We start from the raw sequence: 19472 nt of genomic DNA on the forward strand, positions 1-19472 counted from the left end.
GGGAACAGCGCGAAGTCACAGAACAAGGAGGGAGAGGCAGGATTCCGATCCAGGTGGGTGTTGAGTCTGAAAATAACCTAGGAGAGCAGCTCCCATGTGGGCAGCAGCGCATCCCGACCGATCCTTTCAATGCCCCTTCCACAGATGGGGAAGCTCGAGGGCCGGGCTCTCTTTGCACAGATCCTGGGCCTGCGGGGAAGGGCACAGGGTGGACCCAGCGCTGCCTACCAGCAGCTTAAAGTAGGGGAGCATGTGTTATGCACTTAGAGCATTGAATTTATACCAAGAAGGGGGATATGTGAGTGGAGCTATTTTCCGGAGGAAATCGAGGCCCACGGGGGATGTCACAGGCTAATACCACGCAGAGGGTAAATACCGTGCAGGAGGGTTCACATCACAACCATGGGGGTAGGGGCGTTTTTTATTGCCATTCCTCCCCAGCAGATGGCAGTACAGAGCCAGGGCCTTACCCCAACAGAAGAGGCCCCCCGGAGCCACCGCTCTACCGGGAAGGCAAGGGTGTGGCCAGGGGGTGCCTCTTCCCAATTCACACCCAGAACCCCCACAGGCAAGCAGCGTTCCAGATGGAAGAGGCGAGGCCGGGATTTGAATCAAGGACCAGGTGCTTCCATGGCTGGGATAGCTTCCCAAGGACTCCACAGGCACCCGGAGAGGAAGGTTCTCGTTCTGGGGGAAGCCCCGGCCGCCGGCGGCCCTGGCGGTCACTTCTTCTTCTGCACGTGGCCACAGTCGTACTTGCCGCGCACGATGGTGAGCTTCACGCCGGGCAGGTCCTGGGTGCGGCCGCCCTTCACGAGCACGACGTGGTGCTCCTGCAGGCTGTGGCCCTCTCCGGGGATGAAGCACACGGCCTCTCGGCCGGTGCTGAGCCGCACGCGGCAGCATTTGCGATTGGCTGAGTTGGGTTTCTTGGGCTTCCGGATGAACGTGCGCAGAACCACGCCCTTCAGCTGCGGCCGGCCCTCCGTGGGGCCCGGAGGGGCAGGCGGCCGCTTCGGAAGCCCCCGGCGGTGCATCTGGTTCAGGGTGGCCATGGGGCGGGCGGCCCCGAGCTGCGGGACCAGGGCTAGGCCTGGAGACACACAACCGGGAGGGCGCAGGGGGGTTATCATCCCAATGAAGGCAACGCGTAAGACTTCTAGGCCCTGTTGCGAGCACTTTACAAGGATGGATTTGTTTACGTCCAGAGGTGGTTGCTAATATTAGCAATAACGTTTACTGAGCAACCGCCACAGGTCAGGTTCTATCTTAAACGTTTAACGTGAATTAACTCATTTTATTCGCAAGGAAGATACTGACTTTAATGCTGTTTAAAAACAGTAACAAGGGCGCCTGGGTGGCTCAGTCGGTTGAGCGTCCGACTTGGACTCAGGTCACGATCTCGCGGTCCGTGAGTTCGAGCCCCGCGTCAGGCTCTGGGCTGATGGCTCGGAGCCTGGAGCCTGCTTCCGATTCTGTGTCTCCCTCTCTCTCTGCCCCTCCCCCATTCATGCTCTGTCTCTCTCTGTCTCAAAAATAAATAATAAAACGTTAAAAAAAAAAAAAAAAAACAAAAAAAAACAGTAACAAACACAATCAGACTCAGGGGCGCCTGGGTGGCTCAGTCTGTGGGGCGTCTGACTTGAGCTCAGGTCATGATCTTGTGGGTTGATGGGTTGGAGCCCTGAGTCGGGCTCTGGAGCCTGGAGCCTGCTTCGGATTCGGTGTCTCCCTCTCTCTCTGCCCTTCCCCTGCTCATGCTCTGTCTCTCTCTCAAAAATAAATGAAGATTAAAAAAAAAAAAAAAAAAAGCAAACAGATTCACACCATGTCATGTACTGTTCTATGCATCGTACCTGTATTAACTTGTGCCCGCCCCACAGCAACCCAGTGGGGTGTTTCCGGGAGGTGTCCCTCCTCCTCCCTGGCACACTCATTTCACACACAAACTTTATGCTCCCTCCACATCCAGGGAAGGCCCTGGCTCATGTTCTGTGTCTCACATTACAGCAGAATCCTCAAAGGGGCTGAGACGTTCCTAGGAGTCTCTTCCTAGTGGCGTGCCCTTGAGTAAGACTGCCGCTCAGTGGCTTCACTGTATCACAAACACCATGATCGAATCTCCCTCCTGAGTATGGTGTGTAAAGGCTGCCACGAGAGACACATATCGAGTCAGCTTGGGAGAACGAATATTGTTAAAATGTCGATACTACCCAAAGCAATCTACATATTCGATGCAATCCCTATCGAAATAACACCAGCATTCTTCACAGAGCTAGAACAATCTTAAAATTTTCTTTGTATTATTTTTTTTTAATGTTTATTTATTTTTGAGAGAGACACAGTGAGAGCAGGGGAGGGGCAGAGCGAGAGGGAGACACAGAATCCGAAGCAGGCTCCAGGCTCTGAGCTGTCAGCACAGAGCCCCACACGGGACTCGAACTCAGAAGGGGGAGATCGTGACCTGAGCCGGTTGGACGCTTAACAGACTGAGCCATCCAGGCACCCCAAACGATCTTAAAATTTGTATGGACCCACAAAAGACCTCGAATGGCCAAAGTAATGTTGAAAAAGAAAACCAAAGCAGGAGGCATCACAATCCCGGACTTCAAGCTGTATTACAAAACTGTAATCATCAAGACAGTATGGTACTGGCACAAAAACAGACACTTAGATCAATGGAACAGACTAGAGAACCCAGAAATGGACCCACAAACGGATGACCAACTAGTCTTTGACAAAGCAGGAAAGAATATCCAATGGAAAAAAGACAGTCTCTTCAGGAAATGGTGCTGGAAAAACTGGACAGCAACATACAGAAGAATGAACCTGGACCACTTTCTTAGACCACACACGAAAATAAATTCAAAATGGGTGAAAGACCTAAACGTATGAAAGGAACCATCAAAATCCTAGAGGAGAAAACAGGCAACAACCTCTTTGACCTTGGTCACAGCAACTTCTTACTTGACATGTCTCCAGTGGTAAGGGAAACAAAAGCAAAAATGAACTATTGGGACTTCATCAAGATAAGAAGCTTCTGCACAGCGAAGGAAACAATCAGCAAAACTAAAAGGCAACCGACAGAATGGGAGAAGATATTTGCAAATGACACATCAGATGAAGGGTTAGTATCCAAAATCTATAAAGAACTTATCAAACTCAACACCCAAAAGACAATACAGTGAAGAAATGGGCAAAAGTCACGAATAGACACTTCTCCAAAGAAGACATCCAGATGGCCAACAGATACAATGAGAAGATGCTCATCATCAAGGAATGCAAATTGGTGCAGCCACTCTGGAAAACAGTATGGAGGTTCCTCAAAAAATTAAAAATAGAACTACCCTATGACCCAGTAATTGCACTACTAGGTATTTATGCAAAGGATACATAAACGCTGATTCGAAGGGGCACATGCCCCCCAATGTTTATAGCCACGCTATCGACAATAGCCAAAGTATGGAAAGAGCCCAAATGTCCATCGACTGATGAATGGATAAAGAAGGGGCACCTGGGTGGCTCTGTCGGTTAAGTGTCCAACTTCAGCTCAGGTCATGATCTCTTGCTTTTTGAGTTCGAGCCCCATGTCGGGCTCTGTGCTGACTGACAGCTCAGAATCTGGAGCCTGCTTCAGATTCGGTGTCTCCCCCCCCCCCCCCCCCAGTCATGCTCTCTCAAAAATAAACATTAAAGAAAAATTTTTTAAAAAGATGTGGTATATACACATATACACAATGGAATATTACTCAGCGATCAAAAAGAACGGAATCTTGCCATTTGCGACAACATGGATGGAACTAGAGTGTATTATGCTAAGCAAAATAAGTCAGCCACAAAAAGACAAACATCATATGATTTCACTCATACGTGGAATTTAAGAAACAAAACATATGAAGATAGAGGAAGGGAAGCAAAACTAAGATAAAAACAGAAAGCGAGACAAACTATAAGAGACCCTTAAATACAGAGACTCAGGGCTGCTGGAGGGGGTGTAGGGTGGGGAGGATGGGCTAAATGGGGGGGAGGGGCATTAAGGAGGGCACTTGTTGGGATGAGTACTGGGTGTTGTATGTAAGTAATAAATCACTAAATTCCATTCCTGACATCATTATTACACTATATGTTAACTAACTTGGATTTAAACTTTAAAAAAATTAAAAATTAAAAAAAAATACATATCAGCTGAATGAATGAGTCAAGCGCTTTGCTTGGAGGTCTCACCCACGGAATTTAATAAGTACCTGCTGAAGAAATCAATAACTGACCCAAACTCCTGATGCCCCCTGACGACGCATAGCAGCCCCCAAGGCAACCACTTCCCACCTCTTGCCCCCGCAGCCCGAGCTCTGCTAAAACCCACCGTGTATCCATCCATCCCTAATTTAACCCCTGATTCCCCCAGGGCTGCGGCAGAGGCACACAAGTCCCGGCGGGGATAGCCCTTATCCTGCTGCGTCTCTGCAGCTCAAGCCCCTAACTTACCATAATTTAGGGACGTGTTGAGGCCACGGAGAAGACCGGACCAGGACATCCCACCGCCTGCAGGGTCCCTGTGTAAGGGGATATGAGCATCAGGAAGGAAAAAGGGAAAAGTGGCCGTAGCCGGACAAGGGCCCAAATTCTGCCCACCACGTCCTCAGAGCCTTCTGATTAAATCCTAGGAATTTCCTTGACGATCTAACCGCAACCCCACACGTTGCTGACAGAAATTCCCTCGGTAAATCTAGTTTCGCTCTGAGTGGGCACCCAACAACCTCTCCCGCCCCCCGCACACAGAAGCAGAAGATAAACTGAGGAGAGGGCCGGGGAGACTGGTGGAATCCAATGATTTCCATCAACTTCACCGACCCTTGCAGGGTCCGCAGGCACGCTGAATCTGCCTCTTGCCCCTTCCGGAGGTCACCCCGGCAGGGATTGGCTGGTTCTGCCTCCCGTGTACGCTGAAGGGGCGGGGCACAGATGACGATTGGTCAACGACAGAGTCAATCACAGTCGATTTTTCTCATCGAACTGTATTTGAGGCTCGAGAGGCGCTCACCCCATCCAGGGTCTGATTGGCAGGACGGCTGCTTTGCAATTGGTCTAAACGCGGAGGGGGCGGGACGAAGGGTGCGTGACTCCTTGTCCCCTGTCCAAGATGGCGGCGTCCATGGCGCGGCGCTTGTGGCCTTTGGTGGCTGGTCGGGGTCTTCGTTGCCGGAGAGGCTGCATCTGCAGCCATAGCCCAAAAAGAACTTTTGCCACGGAGAGACGAGACCGGAACCTCCTGTACGAGCACGCGCGCGAGGGCTACAGCGCGCTCCCTCATCTGGACATGGAACCTCTGTGCGCATGCCCGGAAGAGGCCGCGCGCGCCCTGCAGCTCCGCAAGGGGGAGCTGCGGCCCGAAGACCTGCCCGCGATCGTGAGTGCGCTTGCGCCGGCCGTCAGCTGCGGGGCGGAACGGGGCTTGCGAGATACTGTCCAGCAGGGGGCGAAACTACTGCAGGAATTTCCGTTTCTTCCCAAGTTTAGCCAGTATGTTGTGCTTGGCACCCGTAGATGTGCCAGTTATCCACGGAGTGCTAGGGCCCTACTGTGTACCCACCCACCATGCGCCTGTTCCGTAAAGCGTACTGAGTACCTACTTTGCGCTTAGGAACTTACTACGTGCCGATGTTCTCTGTGCTCCAGCCTCCTGCCAGGCTTCCTGAAGACCACAAAAGAAAATAGGGGAGGGGGACGAAATTGAGGGACAGGGATGTGAATTAGACGAGGGTGGAGAGGGGGTTGCCTCTGGAGAGTAAGAACCCCGCACCTGCCCCACAGGTAGCAAGCACTTAAATAATTATTTAATTAATGGTTCTGCCGAACAGCTGCTTAGGGAGCATCTACTATGTCCCAGGCTTTGATAATGAGGTGGTGAATAATATAATACTACATGCCAGGGAACAAGAAGCAGTCACCATTATTACTAGACCTTGGGAGCAACCCAAGTGCCCACTGACGGACGAATAGATAAAATGGCCTACGGTACACACAGTGGGATATGATCCAGCCTTCCAAAGGGAAGGAAATTCTGACACATGCTAGAACATGAATGAACCTTGAGGACATGACGCTAAGTGAACTAAGGCGGTCGCAAAAAGACAAAAGCCGGATAATTCCATTCACGCCAGGTACCTAGAGTGGTCAAATGCACAGAGACAGGAAATAGAGTGATGGTTGCCAGGGGCTGGGGAGAGGGGAACAGGGAGATAGTGTTTAATGGGTATAGCATTTCAGTTTGTGAAGATAAAGTTCTGGAGATGGATGGTGGGGATGGCTGCACATTAGTGCCGTTGAACTGTACTCTTAAAAATGGTTGAAATGCTACACTTTATGTATTTTTAAAAATCTTTTATGTTTATTTAGTTTTGGGAGAGAGACAGAGCATGAGCAGGGGAGGGGCAGAGAGAGCGGGAGACCCAGAATCGGAAGCAGGCTCCAGGCTCTGAGTTGTCAGCACAGAGTTCGTGGGGCTTGAACTCACTAACTGCAAGATCATGTCCTGAGCTGAAGTGGGACGCTCAACCGACTGAGCCACCCCGGCGCCCAACTTTATGTATTTTTTTAAACGTTTATTTATTTATTTTGAGAGAAAGTGAGCAGGAGAGAGGCAGAATCCCAAGCAGCCTCCGCCCTGTTAGCACAGAGCCCGATGTAGAGCTTGAACCCACAAACTATAAGATCATGACCTGAGCTGAAACCAAGAGTCGGGCACTTAACCGACTGATTCACCCAGGCGCCCCATAAAATGCTAAACTTTGTATTTTACCACAATTTCTTAAAGTGCTGGTTTAGCAGTCTTGAATTATTTATAACCCACTAATGGATCACATCCCAAAGCCCGAGAAACACTTCTTTAGGGCATGAAATGTGAAGAGGAAAATGGCATGTGGCTTTATGGGCAATAACAAGGCACGTGAATTGTTCCTAGGGGCACTGGGGGGCCATGGGTGCCTCCAGGCAGGAATGGGATTGTGTAAGAGCTCTGGCTGGATTGGAGGAGGTGAGCCTGAAGGCTGGGAGGATAGCACAGCGGTCCTCGTGGCAGATGACAGGATCTGGAGCAGAGAGGGGCAGGAGTCAGGGGATGGGAGCAGGACAGACGCGATGGACGTTCAGGAGGCAGAAACGTTGGGACACGGAACCTGGCCACAGGGCTGGGGTGGCATCCGGCAGGAGGCTCAGGGTCCTGCGGCCGGGGATGGGAGTTCGTGGGGCTGTCCCTGGAGGAGGAGCAGATTCGGGAGGGGGATGTTTTTCCTAGAGTTACTTTTGCACATAGTGAGTGTCCAGGGGACATCCGGGGGAGCCACCCAGTGGGCAGCAAACCACCTTATGGCCTGCGCCCCCTCCCAGTTGCCAGCCCCGGGGAGGTAGGACAGTGCTGTTTGCACCATTTTATCAGAGGGAAAACTGCAGCCAGAGAGGACAGAGGGGTTTGCCCAGGGCTGCGGGCTCACAGAGGCACCTCACGGCAGTAGGTGTGCCCGTGAACCAGAGCTGAGCCTGCTTTGTTGGAGGGTTGAGCGCGGCAGCCCCATAGGACAGAGGCTGCCTCTCTCTTCTCTGACACTCAGAGGGGAGTGCTGGCGGGGCCTCAGCTCTGTGCCCCTCAGCGCCTGGGTCCTTTCACCCTCCTGCTCCGTGTCCCTTAGGATGCTGTCCGGTTTGGCTGTGCTTCAGAGCCTGTCATCCAGTCCAAGGGGAGTGAGAGAAAGCCCAGCATGGGGGCTTGTCTTCAAGGAGGTGACCCAAGAGTCACACTCTCCCCTTCCACTCACGTCCATTGGTTGATCTTGGACACGTGAGCACAAGTAGCTGCAAAGGAGGCTGGGAAATGTGTCTTACGTCTGGGCAGCCGTGTGCTTTACATCAGGAAGCCTAGTACAGAAGGGAACGAGGAGAGCCTGGCTGCTGGGCTCCAGGTGGCCAGCAGGGGGAGGCTCCAGCGAGAAGGGGCAGGAGACAGTGGCCCCTTCACCCCTTTCCCTCCTGTGTCCTCCCCCAGATCTCAGCATGGCAGGAGCTGAGGCAGCTGCGGGAGCAGATCCGGAGTCTGGAGGAAGAGAAGGGGGCCGTGGCTGAGGCAGTACGGGCCCTGATGGTGAGCGGCAGGGGAAGGGAGGGGGTCCTAGGTGGGTGAGGCTTCACTATGTTGATTTGACCTCAGTTTCCCCGCTCACAGCCCAGGATGGCCGCGTAGTACCGTGTCTCTTCACATGACTGCCAGAGGCAGAAAACAGGACTTCTGTGGCTTGAGTAGTCTTGGGCTAGACAGTCAAGAGCATCTGCCTCAGGGGGCTGAAAAGAGTAATCATAAAAATAATAGCAGCTGTTTATATAGCAATCACTGTGTGCCAGGCACTGTTCTAGATGCTTTCCTCCTCTGAACCCTCCCAACTCTGTGAGACAGGAACAATACAAACCCAATTCACAACCAGGCTCCCAAGAGGTTAGCATGTGCCTGAGCGTCGCAGCCGGAAAGTGGGCGAGGCAGGATTCGCACCCAGGCACCCGGGCTGCTTTTCGCCAGTCCGCTCGAAGGCCGACTGCAAAACTAGTTACACCTCCCAGTGACCCTCCTATGTAAGTGCCAGGCCCCAGACTACGTGCATCACGGGCGGGCAGCCGGTGACCACAACAAAATTGGTCACAGCTCACGTTCCATGAGCGCCAACTCATCTGCTCGGGGAAGCCATTCAGCAGCCCTGCTGGGGAGGTCCCGTTATCCCATTTCACAGGTGGGAATACCGAGGCTCGGAGCAGGAAGGAGATTTGCCCAAGGGACACGGAGCGGGTAGGCACCCGACATTCAGACCCGGGTCTGCCTGATTCCGCCTGCCGCTCTGGCTCAAGGAAGGTTCAGGTTCACCAGCTTTACCGCTCCTAGCCTCGATTTTCTTATCTACGAAACGGGAAGCACGCCGATGCCAACTTCACGGAGCAGGTTGTGAAGAAATAGGACCGCGTGAGAGCCGTGTGAAAGCAGGGACGGGCTCGATGAACAGAGCTGCGGGTGTGGCTACTCTTCCATTATCTTGCCTCCTCCCGGCTTTACTGAAAAACTGAGGCACGGAGGGGAGGAAGGTCTGTCCAGCCAGGCACCCGCAGAGCAAGGAACTCACCCCACCCCACCCGGCCCTGTTTGACCTTTCACCCCTCCTTTCTTCCCTCCTCCCCGGCCCCAGCTTCACGAACCTGATCACCCTCTCCGTCTCTCTTCTACCAGGTCAACCGGGACAACACTCAAGTGCAGCAGGTAGTCCCGAGGGCCGGTGTCCTGCCCCTGGGGGGAGTGGGCAGGTGCCACGGGGGTCGTGATTCCTACCTTGTGACCGAAGACAACAAACAGGATTATTGATCCAAGTGAATCTATTGGTTCCTGAAACCTAAGAGGCTGGCTTATATCTGGTTCTAGTTCCCCCTTTGTTCCCAGACCGGCTTTCTGCCCTTAGAGAAAGGGGAGGCGGGGTGGGGCCCGAAGGGGACCGCTTCCCTGATCGCTGCACCCCTGGTCCTGGGGCTCGGGTCGCGTGCCTGTCTTCGAGCCAGTAGCTGTGGCCCAGGCATTAGAATGTTCTGGTAGACCAGGGCTGAGTCACGGCCCCCTGGACTTGCCATGTGGTGGTGAGGTGAGGTGAGGGAATTTCCCAAACAGAAATTCAGGATGTTGGGCCAAAGAGAGAGTGGGTGCCGACCACAGGGGTTGTGCCGGCAAGGCCCAAGGTCAGACTGGTTGAGGGACCCCCCCGCCCTCTCCTGGACTGACCCGGCTTGTCCCCCTGCCCAGGACCCCCAGTATCAGAGTCTGCGGGCCCACGGCCGAGAGATCCGCGAGCAGCTCATGGTCCTGTACCCCAAGGAGACTCAGCTTGAAGAGGAGTTCTACCTGCGGGCGCTGAGGCTGCCCAACCAGACCCACCCGGATGTGGTGAGCGCGGTGCTGGGTGGCGGGGGAGCCCAGGGGCCCGCCCGGGACCACCCTCCCCGTGACTCCCGCTGTGTCCCTGCAGCCCGTCGGGGACGAGAGCCAGGCCCGGGTGCTCCACGTGGTCGGAGACAAGCCAGGTGGGCCAGCCCCCAGGCCCGGAGCCGAGGCTGGGTGGTGTCCCTGGGGTGTGGGACGTGGCCGGTGCTCCCCTCCTCCTGCCTTCTGCCCTGTGTGTGTATGGCAGTCCGTCCCTGGCTCGCTTTGGCTGTTTCCCTTGGGTTTTCCTCCCTGACTCGTGTCTCTCTCTCTCTCTCTCTCTCTCTGGCTCTGATTCTCTGTACCCACCCACCTCTTTCTCACCTCCTCCTAATGTTCTCTTCCCTTTCCCTTCTCTCTCCTTTTCCACCTCGGCTCCGCGTCTCTCGCCATCTCTCCCTTTGCCAGTCCCGCCTCCGCTGCCCTCTCTCTCTCTCTCTCTCTCTCTCTCTCTCTCTCTCTCTCTCCTCTCTCCCCTCTCCCTTTCCCTCTGTCTCCCTCGCTCCCTCTTACTGCCTCTCCCTCTGCTGGCTCTCTCATCCTGTCTGTGTCCCTGTTCTGTGTCTCTCTCCCGACTCCTTATTCCACTGCTTCTCATCCGGATCCAGCATTCTCCTTCCAACCCCGGGGCCACCTGGAAATCGCGGAGAAACTTGACATCATCCGGCAGAAGTGAGCTCCGCCCGCTCGCGCCCCCTCCGCCCTCCCCGCCCCAGCAGCTGGCTCGGCACCAGGTGTGGAGCCGCCCGGGCCTCACCCCGCATGAATGTTTGATGCCCGGTCCCCCGCCTGGCACCTGGCTTCTGCCTCAGGGTGCTCGGGTCCCCCTCTTCCCCCACCAGCCCCGGCGCACACACACCCGCCTGTCTGCCCGTCTGTCTCCCAGGCGCCTGTCCCACGTGTCCGGCCACCGCTCCTATTATCTCCGTGGGGCTGGGGCCCTCCTGCAGCACGGCCTGGTCAACTTCACCCTCAACAAGCTCATCCAGCGGGTATGGGTCGGGATGGGAGGGCTGCCTGGAGGGGGTGACGTCGACAGTGACTCAGAGGGCTCAAGACGGGGAGGAGGGCGTTCCCTGTGCTCCAGCCATTATTTCAGAGCTTTACGTGTATTACCGACACTTTAATTCTTATAGCAACGTTATGAGGTAGATGCTCTTATCCCCACTTCAGGGATGGAGAAATTAAGGCCCGGAGAGGGCGTAACTAGCCCAAGATCTCACCCAAGATCTCACGGCTGCTGCTTGGAGCCGGCCCTAGGGCCTGTGCCTGGGACCTCACCACCTGCCGTAGTGTAAAGGAGGTGTTGCTGGAATGGGAGGGGTTGGCGGGGGCTGAAGGCATGGGCTGTTGACCGTGGCCTCGGGCCATTTCCTGAGGGCACTGGGGAGCCACAGAAAGCTCTAACTACACCTCCCGCTACCCTGTGTGGGATGCAGTGAGAGGAAACCGCAAAGCACCGACAGGGCCCCGGCGGCAGGGACACCAGGGTCCCGAAGCCAGCTCCAAGCCTACTGGCTCCAAGCCAGTTGAAGCCTCCCTCAATCTCCTCTGAGGCGGAATGGGTTTTGAAGGACAAGCGGGAGTCACTGGCCCACTCTGCAGTGTCTCTGGTCTGGTGGGGGTCCTGGCCGTGCCCTCACCCCGCCCCCTTCCCATTCACAGGGCTTCACTCCCATGACAGTGCCAGACCTTCTCCGGGGAGCTGTGTTTGTGAGTGCCCCCCGCACCCAGCTGCGTGCCAGGCCCTGTTCCGGGGACCCCAGGCGTGAAGAACAGCCTGTCTCCCCTGCAGAGACGGCCCTGGGACTGGGTTGAGGGTGGGCAACTCCAGGTGCTTCCTGGGGAGGAGCGGGGCTTGTTCCTGCAAAAGGAGGCTGAGGTTATCTGTCCCCTGACCTGTGTGGCTTGGCCTCCTCCCCAGGAAGGCTGTGGGATGACACCAAATGCCAACCCGTCCCAAATTTACAATATCGACCCATCCCGCTTCGAAGACCTCAACCTGGCTGGGACAGCAGAGGTGGGGCTCGCTGGTAAGCACCTGCCTGGGGGCAGCAGCAGGGGTGAAGATACCTCCAGTGTCCTCAGAGCGGGAGGGATTGTAGGGGGATAACCAGGAGCATCCTGGGGGTGATAGCTGCCTGCCTAGGATGTCTCAGTGACCCCCCAGGGCCAGACTGTACAGTTGTGTAGGTTGTTAACTGCACAACAGTACAGTGAGGATCCAGCCCCATGCCCTGACGGGAGGTCGTGTCTACCAGAGAGGACACCTTTTCTAATTGTCACAGAGATTTCCTGTGGATGGTGGTGACCCATCCTGGCTGACACATTCTGTTCCTCTCTCCTCCCAGGCTACTTCATGGACCACTCCGTGGCCTTCAGGGACCTGCCAATCAGGTGATGTCCAGTTCCTTTATTTATTTATTTATTTATTTATTTATTTTTAATTTTTTTTTAACGTTTATTTAATTTTGAGACAGAGAGAGACAGAGCATGAACGGGGGAGGGTCAGAGAGAGAGAGGGAGACACAGAATCCGAAACAGGCTCCAGGCTCTGAGCGGTCAGCCCAGAGCCGGACGCGGGGCTTAAACTCACAGACCGCGAAATCGTGTCCTGAGCTGAAGTCGGACGCTTAGCCAACTAAGCCACCCAGGCGCCCCGATGTCCGGTTCCTTTAGATCTTGTCCCCCACTGTGACATTCCCTCTCCCCTCCCTGACTCTACTTCCCCTGCCCACCCCCCCCCCATCCCCCACCCAGGATGGTTTGTTCCAGTACCTGCTACCGGGCTGAGACAGACACAGGGAAGGAGCCACGGGGACTGTATCGAGTGCATCATTTCACCAAGGTTGGTGTAGCCGTGACCTGGGGAGGAGGGCTCACTCCGGTGGCGGGGGGCCTTCTGACTCCTGTGCCCGCTGCACTGCCCCAGGTGGAGATGTTCGGGGTGACAGGCCCTGGGCTGGAGCAGAGCTCACAGCTGCTGGAGGAGTTCCTGTCCCTGCAGATGGAGATCTTGACGGAGCTGGGCCTGCACTTCCGGTGCGGAGAAGGGTGGGGGTGAGGGAGGAGGGATAGGCTGGCTAGGTGCTCCCACCTTACACGCCCTCATCACCTCCTCTCCCTCCGCCCCCTTGCCCCGTGTCAGGAATACACGCGGGATATGTATCTGTCAGTCTGTAACGTCCCATGTGGGACCATAGGACGGTGACAGCAGTCTGAGTGGCACAGGGCGCCCCGGGGATGGGGACCCGGGCCCCTTCCCTCTCGTGGCTCCCATCCCTCGGTCATCGGCACTTCACCCCAAGGGGCTCCTCACTGCCTGGGCTCGGCGGGGAGGGCGGGGGCGCCCCCTTCCCTTTCAGGCAGGACCTGGTGGGTGGCCCCACGCCCTCCCGTCCTATCCGTCACACCTGGCTTCCAGAGAGGCCGGGCGATGTGCGCTTTTCCTCTCGGTGACCCGTTATAGACCCAGGGTGCCGAGAGTGGCCACGTGCCCACTCTCCTCCCCGTCCTCCCCCCCCATCCACTCCCCTTCCGCCTTCTCCACTGCCCCGTGCCTCGCCTCTGTGCCCTCGTAGCCACCAGCTCCGCCTCCTTTTTCGCTTCCATTTTCCTCTTTTTTGGCTATCTTCTCTTCCATCACCCCCCGTGCCTTCTCCCTCCTCCCCCTCCTCCTCCACCACTGCCGCCACCTCTTGCCTCTCACTGACCTTCGCCACGACTTTCTCTTCCGCCACAGCGTCCTGGACATGCCCACCCAGGAACTGGGCCTCCCCGCCTACCGCAAGTTCGATATCGAGGCCTGGATGCCGGGCCGCGGCCGCTTTGGCGAGGTGAGCCCCCGCCGCGGTGGGGACGCAGTGGGGGACCGGGACCGGACCCCCCACAGGTGATCCTCTCAGCCCACCCCTCCCCGCACCCAGGTCACCAGTGCTTCCAACTGCACGGACTTCCAGAGCCGCCGGCTGCACATCATGTTCCAGAAGGAGGCCGGGGAGCTGCAGTTTGCCCACACAGTAAGCGCCCGCCCCCCCTCGCCCAGCCTCCCGAGAGCCTCCACTCCCTGAGGCCCACACCCCCTCGGCCTCTCCGGGGCAGGAGAGGTCGTCGCGGATGCGAGCACGCCTCTCCCCCAGGTGAACGCCACAGCCTGTGCCGTCCCTCGCCTGCTCATCGCCCTCCTGGAGAGCAACCAGCGGGAGGTGAGCGGTGGAAGGATCCCACCCAGGGAGGCCGAGGGTGGAGGCCCGGGTCAGTGGCAGCATCCTGAGGCCTGCTCTGTCCCCAGGACGGCTCGGTCCTTGTGCCCCCTGCCCTCCAGCCCTACCTTGGCACCGATCGGATCACGGCCCCCACCCACGTGCCTCTCCAGTACATCGGCCCCAACCAGCCCCAGAAGCCCAGGCTCCCGGGCCGGCCCGCTTCGAGCTGAGAGCGCACCCTCATTGGTCAGCAGGGCTGTTGCCGCTTCCTGGAGCTCAGGGGACCCTGGAGACCTGGGACCCGTTTTCCTAAGCCCGTCCTGACATCTGCATTCCTCACACCGGCTCCGTGCCCGGGCCCCTTTCCTACTTCCGTACTTCCTCAGAATCAGCCGGTGACCCTGTTGTCACTGGTGGTCCCAGCCTGCACCGGAAAGCAGGACGCCTGGGGATTTAAAAGTTGTAGGGATGGGGGAAGGAGAGGAAGAGGCCTCCAAACGTCCTTCCTTCTTCCCTCCCCCAGTACTTAGCAGAAAAGTCCCCAATAAATGGTCAGAACCAAGGCCTTTGTGGATCTGTGAGCAAGGGACATGACCCTGGCTGACCTGCGGGGGTGCTGGGCAGTTGGTCAGAGGTACTAAACCATCATAGGGTCTGTGGCCACAGGGACCATGGCCAAGAATGTCCAGCAGCCCCCAGAGCACACGGAGGGCAACTTGGGGGCCACCTCAGGAACTGAGAGGGTGCGAGGCCTCTCCCTTGCTCTAGGACGAGGGGCACCTTGCACTGACCCCAGTTTCTTTTTTTTCTTTTTTTTTTTTAATGTTTATTTATTTTTGAGACAGAGACAGAGCATGAATGAGGGAGGGTCAGAGAGAGAGGGAGACACAGAATCTGAAGCAGGCTCCAGTCTCTGAGCTGTCAGCACAGAGCCCGACGCGGGGCTCGAACTCACGGACCGTGAGATCATGACCTGAGCCGAAGTCGGCCGCTTAACCGACTGAGCCACCCAGGCGCCCCTGACCCCAGTTTCAACCTCACTCCCCCATCTCCACTGCAGGGGGCTGGGGGGGGGGGTGGGGTCCAGTAGGCAGCACAAACTCCACGAAGCAGAACTCACTCTTCCCCTCGCTGTGCCTGTCTTGGTACATGGAACTGCCTTCCCAGTTCTTCAGGCCACAGCCCTTCGGTCACTCTCTGCTCCCCTCGTGCCCACGTAGGTCAGACCCTGGCGGCTCCTTCTCCAAACCATTACCAGAATCCGCCCTTACTCTCTTCCTCCCCGGTCCCTCCCTGGTCCCTCCCCGGTCCTGTCCACTGTTTTCTCCCCATCTGGAGAGTCACGACAGCCCCTCCACCATCTCCTCGCTCCCCCGCCCCCACGCAGCCAGAGCGACCCTGCGGACACCTGTGTCTGGTCACATCCCTCCCCCGCTTGGAGCCCTCATGTAGCTCCATCTCAGGGGAAAGGACAGAGCTGTCCCCGTGATCCACAGAGCCCCACGTGGTCTGCCCCCTGCCTTCCGTTTCAACCCACCTCCTCTCTCTCGTGCTCTGGTCTTGCTGTCCTAACTCTGCAGACTCTTTTTTTTTTTTTAATCTTTATTTATTTTTGAGAGAGAGAGAGAGACAATGTGAGCGTGGGGGAACAGGGAGAGAGAGGGAGACACAGAATCGGAAGCAGGCTCCAGGCTCTGAGCTGTCAGCACAGAGCCTGACGTGAGGCTCGAACTCCCAAACCACGAGATCATGACCTGAGCTGAAGTCAGACACTTAACTGACTGAGCCGCCCAGGCGCCCCAGTCTGCAGACTCATTCTTGACTCCGACCTTTGCGCTGGCTAGTCCCTTCTGTGGCCACTCTTCCCCTCAGTCTTGTGTGATTGCCTCCATTTTATGACTCAGGCCTTAGCCCACATATCACCTCCTCAGAGAGGACTTCCCTGGCCGGCCAAAGGAAAAGCCACTCGCACTGTGTGATGCAGGAGTCTGCGGTCATTTCCTCCTTCCTTATAGGCGCAGAGTTGAGTGTTGTGTCTTCCCCTTCTCAAATGTCGGCCCAAGAGGACGGGGAAGTTTGCCTGCTTGTTCACTGCTGTCACCCGGGCTTTCTGAGAGGGTGGGGCATATAGTAGGTGCTCAATAAAAGCTACTGGACTGAGGGTGCTGGGACGGGTGTAGTTCCCAGGGCCAGACACTGTCTAAATGATCTTATGCACCCGTTATGTATTTACCCCTCACCTGTGGGGCAGGTGGCCACCCGCCCTGTCTCACAAAGCATAAAACCAACCCTAGAGAGGTCTGGCAGTTTTCCCAGGCTGCACAGCTGGCCGTGGTGGAGCTGGGATTCAGGCGGAGCCCAGCCACCACCTCTGCGGAAGTAGGTTTAGGACCCCCAAATCTCCAGATGAGGAAAAGGCCAAAGAAGGGAAGGAGTTGCCTGAGGTCTATCTGTGAATGGCTGCCGCTGGATTCGAACTCAGGTCGCCCTCCCCGTACAGCCTTAAGCTCAACAGACCGTGTCTCTCTGGGGGAAGCACCCTCCCTCCATGCTGACGCTCCGGGACCATTAGCTGGAAGAGGAGCGGGTGCGGGACGTGGGTCTCCATGAATAATTGAGGGTCTCGGGCAGGTGGCCGCCCGGCAGCTGTCACCCTGGCGCGGGCGGGGAAGGGGCGGTGATGACGTCACTTCCTCCCCCGCGGGGCCACTGGCGCGGGTTATAAGGAGCTGCCGCGCCGTCCCGCGCGGCGCCGAGCACCCTGGTCCCGACGCCCCACCATGCAGAGCCGCGGGCCCGCCTCCGTGCTGCTGTTGCTGCCGCTGCCCCTGCTTCTGGCGCTGCTGCCGGGGGCCGGTGAGTGCCAGGAACTGGAGAGGGCACCTCTGCGGCCAGCTTAGGGACCAGGGACTGGGGGTGCGGGGGGCGGGAACGGTGCACCCATTGGGGTTGGACTAGAGACTTCACGGGCTGAGCTTCCAGGTAGGGACGGTGCACCTGGCAGGTAGGCTGGGGAGGGGACCGTGGATCAGCACCGAGGACAGTGCCCGCGGGGTACCGAGGGTACCAGCACCCACCTCCTTCCTCCACAGCCACCGCTGCTCCTTTGGCGCCAAGACCCTCCAAGGAAGAGGTGAGGAGTGCAGACCCCTTGCCCTGCCTCATCTTCCCCAGGCCCTGGCCCTCCCTGACCGGCCTCCATGATCATCTCCCCCCCAAACTTCCCACTGCTCTCATTCCTCCCATCTGCCCTACCCTCAACCTCCCCTCTGACCCTTCACGCCCAGCTGACCCGCTGTCTGGCAGAAGTGGTCACAGAAGTGCTGACGCTGGGCCAGGCCCAGAGAAGCCCCTGCACAGCTCTCCTCCACAAAGGTAAGGGGGGGCCCAGGCCCCAGAGCCTCTTGGGAGCCCCCACCCCACCCGGGGTTCCGGCCGGGGCTGCCTGGAGGAAAGGTGGTCTCATCCCAGGGCCCCCTTGCCTGGGCTGGCACGGCACGCCCGGTGTCCCGTCCGGCCTCCAGCCCCACCCTGGGGGGTCCCTGCAGAGGCACGGGATGGGGGCAGAGAACATCCCCCAGACCTGACCCTCCTCTCCCGGTTTTGGGCAGCCCCCCTGTGGGGCCTCGGGCAGGCCCCAGAACTCCTCCAGGTCCGGTTCCCGATTCTGCTGCACAGAGAGCATCCTCTCTCTTTCCACCAGAGATGTGTGAGACAGAGCCCTACGGCTGTGTGTCCACCAAAGAGAAAGGCCTGCTGGTTGGGGATTTCAAGAAGCAAGAGGCTGGGAAGATGAGGTCCAGCCAGGAAGCGAGGGATGAGGAAGAGGCAGCCGAGAGGGCCCACAAGTCTGAGGTGCGGGAACAGACCATCCGCGAGCAGCTCCATAGCCGGCTCCACCAGGAGGAGGAGGAGGAGCAGGAGCGGGAGGAGGAGGAGGAGGAGGAGGAGAGGAAGAAGAGGGGGCCCGTGGAACCCTTCGAAGGCCCGTGGAAGCGGCGCCCAGAGGGTGGAGGGCGGCCCCACAAGCGAGTGGCAGAGCAGGCCAGTGACGAGGAAACAGCCCAGTTTGAGGCCGAGGAGAAGGGTGTGCAGGTGCTGGGCGCGGGCCACGGCCTGTGGCAGGGGGCCGAGGCGGGTGGAGGAGAAAGGCACGAGGACTCGCCGCATCACCACCGCCTCCGCCAGCCAGAAGCCGGGCCCAAGCAGGAGGAGAAGGAAGAGGCTTCCGAGAGGGAGGTGAGTGGAGGCCACGGGCAAGCGGGGTAGGCCAAACGGCCCGTGGAATCGACTACCAAATGGGTACCAGTTGGGCCGTACACGGCCACTGTCCACCGCAAATGGACCATGGTGACCGGAACGGACACCAGGACTAGGCAGCGACATCCGAGCAAGGCCCCTGCTTGGCCAAGATGGCTTCCACACCAAGAGTACAGTAACCAAGATGGCCACCAGAATCGCGCGGAGGCGTCCGAGTGAGCCGCCACTGTAGTCAGTAACGCGCAGTCTGGCCACGTGAAAAGTGGCTGCCGTGCTCGGTTCGCTGGACCACAGGTGGACACCACCGCTGGGCCGTGGGAAGAAAGACGTCCCCGTGACTGGCGGCAGCAGCCTAACCGGCCAGCACCTCACAAATGGGTCAGGGCCCCTTTACTAGCCACACCTGCTGTCGTTGGCCGTGGCGGTCCACGCAGACTGCCTCGCTGGCCACGTCGGCCGGTCTAACTCTTCCACTGCGGTCACCACCGCGGTCCGTGGGGACCAGAGGACCGCTGCCGGCTGCCGGCATGCAAACCGACATGGCCCACGTTCATGGGTGACTCCTGAGGGGGGCCTGCCCTTGAAGGTGGGTGTGCTGATCAACCCGTTTCTGATCCCCCCAGGAGCATGACACGGTGCGGCTGGAGCACGTGCGAGATGAGCTAAAGAAGGCAACGGAGCTTCTGGGGGAGGAGATCAGGAGGGAGGGATGACCCCCGACCTCGCGTCCTCCTTCCTGACACACCCTATGGCTTATGACTGTTGACCCCCAAAGCTCGCCTAACACCCCACTCCGTTCCCCAGCCTGCAGGAATGGGGGGACAGGTGTGCCACGCGACCAGGCCCGAGGGGCCGAGTCTGAGCTGGGTAGAGGGGCTGGGCTCCAACCGACTCTGGAAACACCCGGCCACCCATGTAACCCACTCCAACCCTGCCGAATGAATAAAGCACAAAGAAAACCGCCAAGGCTCGTGTGGCACTTGATGTTAGACAGACGGGGACCCGGGAAC

The 19472-nt window shown here is 57.7% G+C and overlaps 3 protein-coding genes across 3 annotated transcripts; 2 read left to right on the forward strand and 1 right to left on the reverse strand.

The window, feature by feature from the left end:
- Positions 1-405: 405 nt before the first annotated feature.
- On the reverse strand, positions 406-4919 carry MRPS12 (mitochondrial ribosomal protein S12). Its single transcript, XM_042918827.1, has 3 exons — positions 4852-4919; positions 4486-4553; positions 406-1093 (listed from the first exon to the last, which is right to left on the reverse strand). Exons 2-3 carry the CDS (start codon positions 4532-4534, stop codon positions 723-725), a joined length of 420 nt encoding a protein of 139 aa, XP_042774761.1. The 5' UTR covers positions 4535-4553; positions 4852-4919; the 3' UTR covers positions 406-722.
- A 143-nt stretch (positions 4920-5062) lies between these two features.
- SARS2 (seryl-tRNA synthetase 2, mitochondrial) lies at positions 5063-14764 on the forward strand. The gene is made up of 16 exons (XM_042920390.1): positions 5063-5407; positions 8039-8134; positions 9260-9289; positions 9821-9961; positions 10044-10098; positions 10606-10669; positions 10884-10989; positions 11663-11710; positions 11922-12030; positions 12349-12394; positions 12758-12845; positions 12930-13039; positions 13740-13833; positions 13924-14016; positions 14137-14202; positions 14289-14764. Exons 1-16 carry the CDS (start codon positions 5141-5143, stop codon positions 14430-14432), a joined length of 1557 nt encoding a protein of 518 aa, XP_042776324.1. The 5' UTR covers positions 5063-5140; the 3' UTR covers positions 14433-14764.
- A 1211-nt stretch (positions 14765-15975) lies between these two features.
- CCER2 (coiled-coil glutamate rich protein 2) lies at positions 15976-19448 on the forward strand. Its single transcript, XM_042918011.1, has 5 exons — positions 15976-17058; positions 17295-17335; positions 17490-17577; positions 17906-18441; positions 19086-19448. The coding sequence occupies exons 1-5, from the start codon at positions 16983-16985 to the stop codon at positions 19173-19175; spliced, it is 831 nt and encodes a 276-aa protein (XP_042773945.1). The 5' UTR covers positions 15976-16982; the 3' UTR covers positions 19176-19448.
- Positions 19449-19472: the final 24 nt, after the last annotated feature.

The sequence above is a fragment of the Panthera leo genome, chromosome E2 (assembly GCF_018350215.1).
Source record: "Panthera leo isolate Ple1 chromosome E2, P.leo_Ple1_pat1.1, whole genome shotgun sequence".
NCBI lineage: Eukaryota > Metazoa > Chordata > Mammalia > Carnivora > Felidae > Panthera > Panthera leo.

Excerpts from the sequence above, each read along its gene's own strand:
- MRPS12 (XM_042918827.1), bottom strand. The coding sequence starts at position 4,534 with ATGTCCTGGTCCGGTCTTCTCCGTGGCCTCAACACGTCCCTAAATTAT. Across the intron at positions 1,094-4,485 it reads CAACACGTCCCTAAATTATG|GCCTAGCCCTGGTCCCGCAG; the intron begins GTAAGTTAGGGG and ends GTGTGTCTCCAG.
- SARS2 (XM_042920390.1), top strand. The coding sequence starts at position 5,141 with ATGGCGGCGTCCATGGCGCGGCGCTTGTGGCCTTTGGTGGCTGGTCGG. Across the intron at positions 10,990-11,662 it reads TCAACAAGCTCATCCAGCGG|GGCTTCACTCCCATGACAGT; the intron begins GTATGGGTCGGG and ends TCCCATTCACAG. Across the intron at positions 12,031-12,348 it reads AGCAGAGGTGGGGCTCGCTG|GCTACTTCATGGACCACTCC; the intron begins GTAAGCACCTGC and ends CTCTCCTCCCAG.
- CCER2 (XM_042918011.1), top strand. The coding sequence starts at position 16,983 with ATGCAGAGCCGCGGGCCCGCCTCCGTGCTGCTGTTGCTGCCGCTGCCC. Across the intron at positions 17,059-17,294 it reads GGCGCTGCTGCCGGGGGCCG|CCACCGCTGCTCCTTTGGCG; the intron begins GTGAGTGCCAGG and ends CTTCCTCCACAG. Across the intron at positions 17,578-17,905 it reads CACAGCTCTCCTCCACAAAG|AGATGTGTGAGACAGAGCCC; the intron begins GTAAGGGGGGGC and ends TCTTTCCACCAG.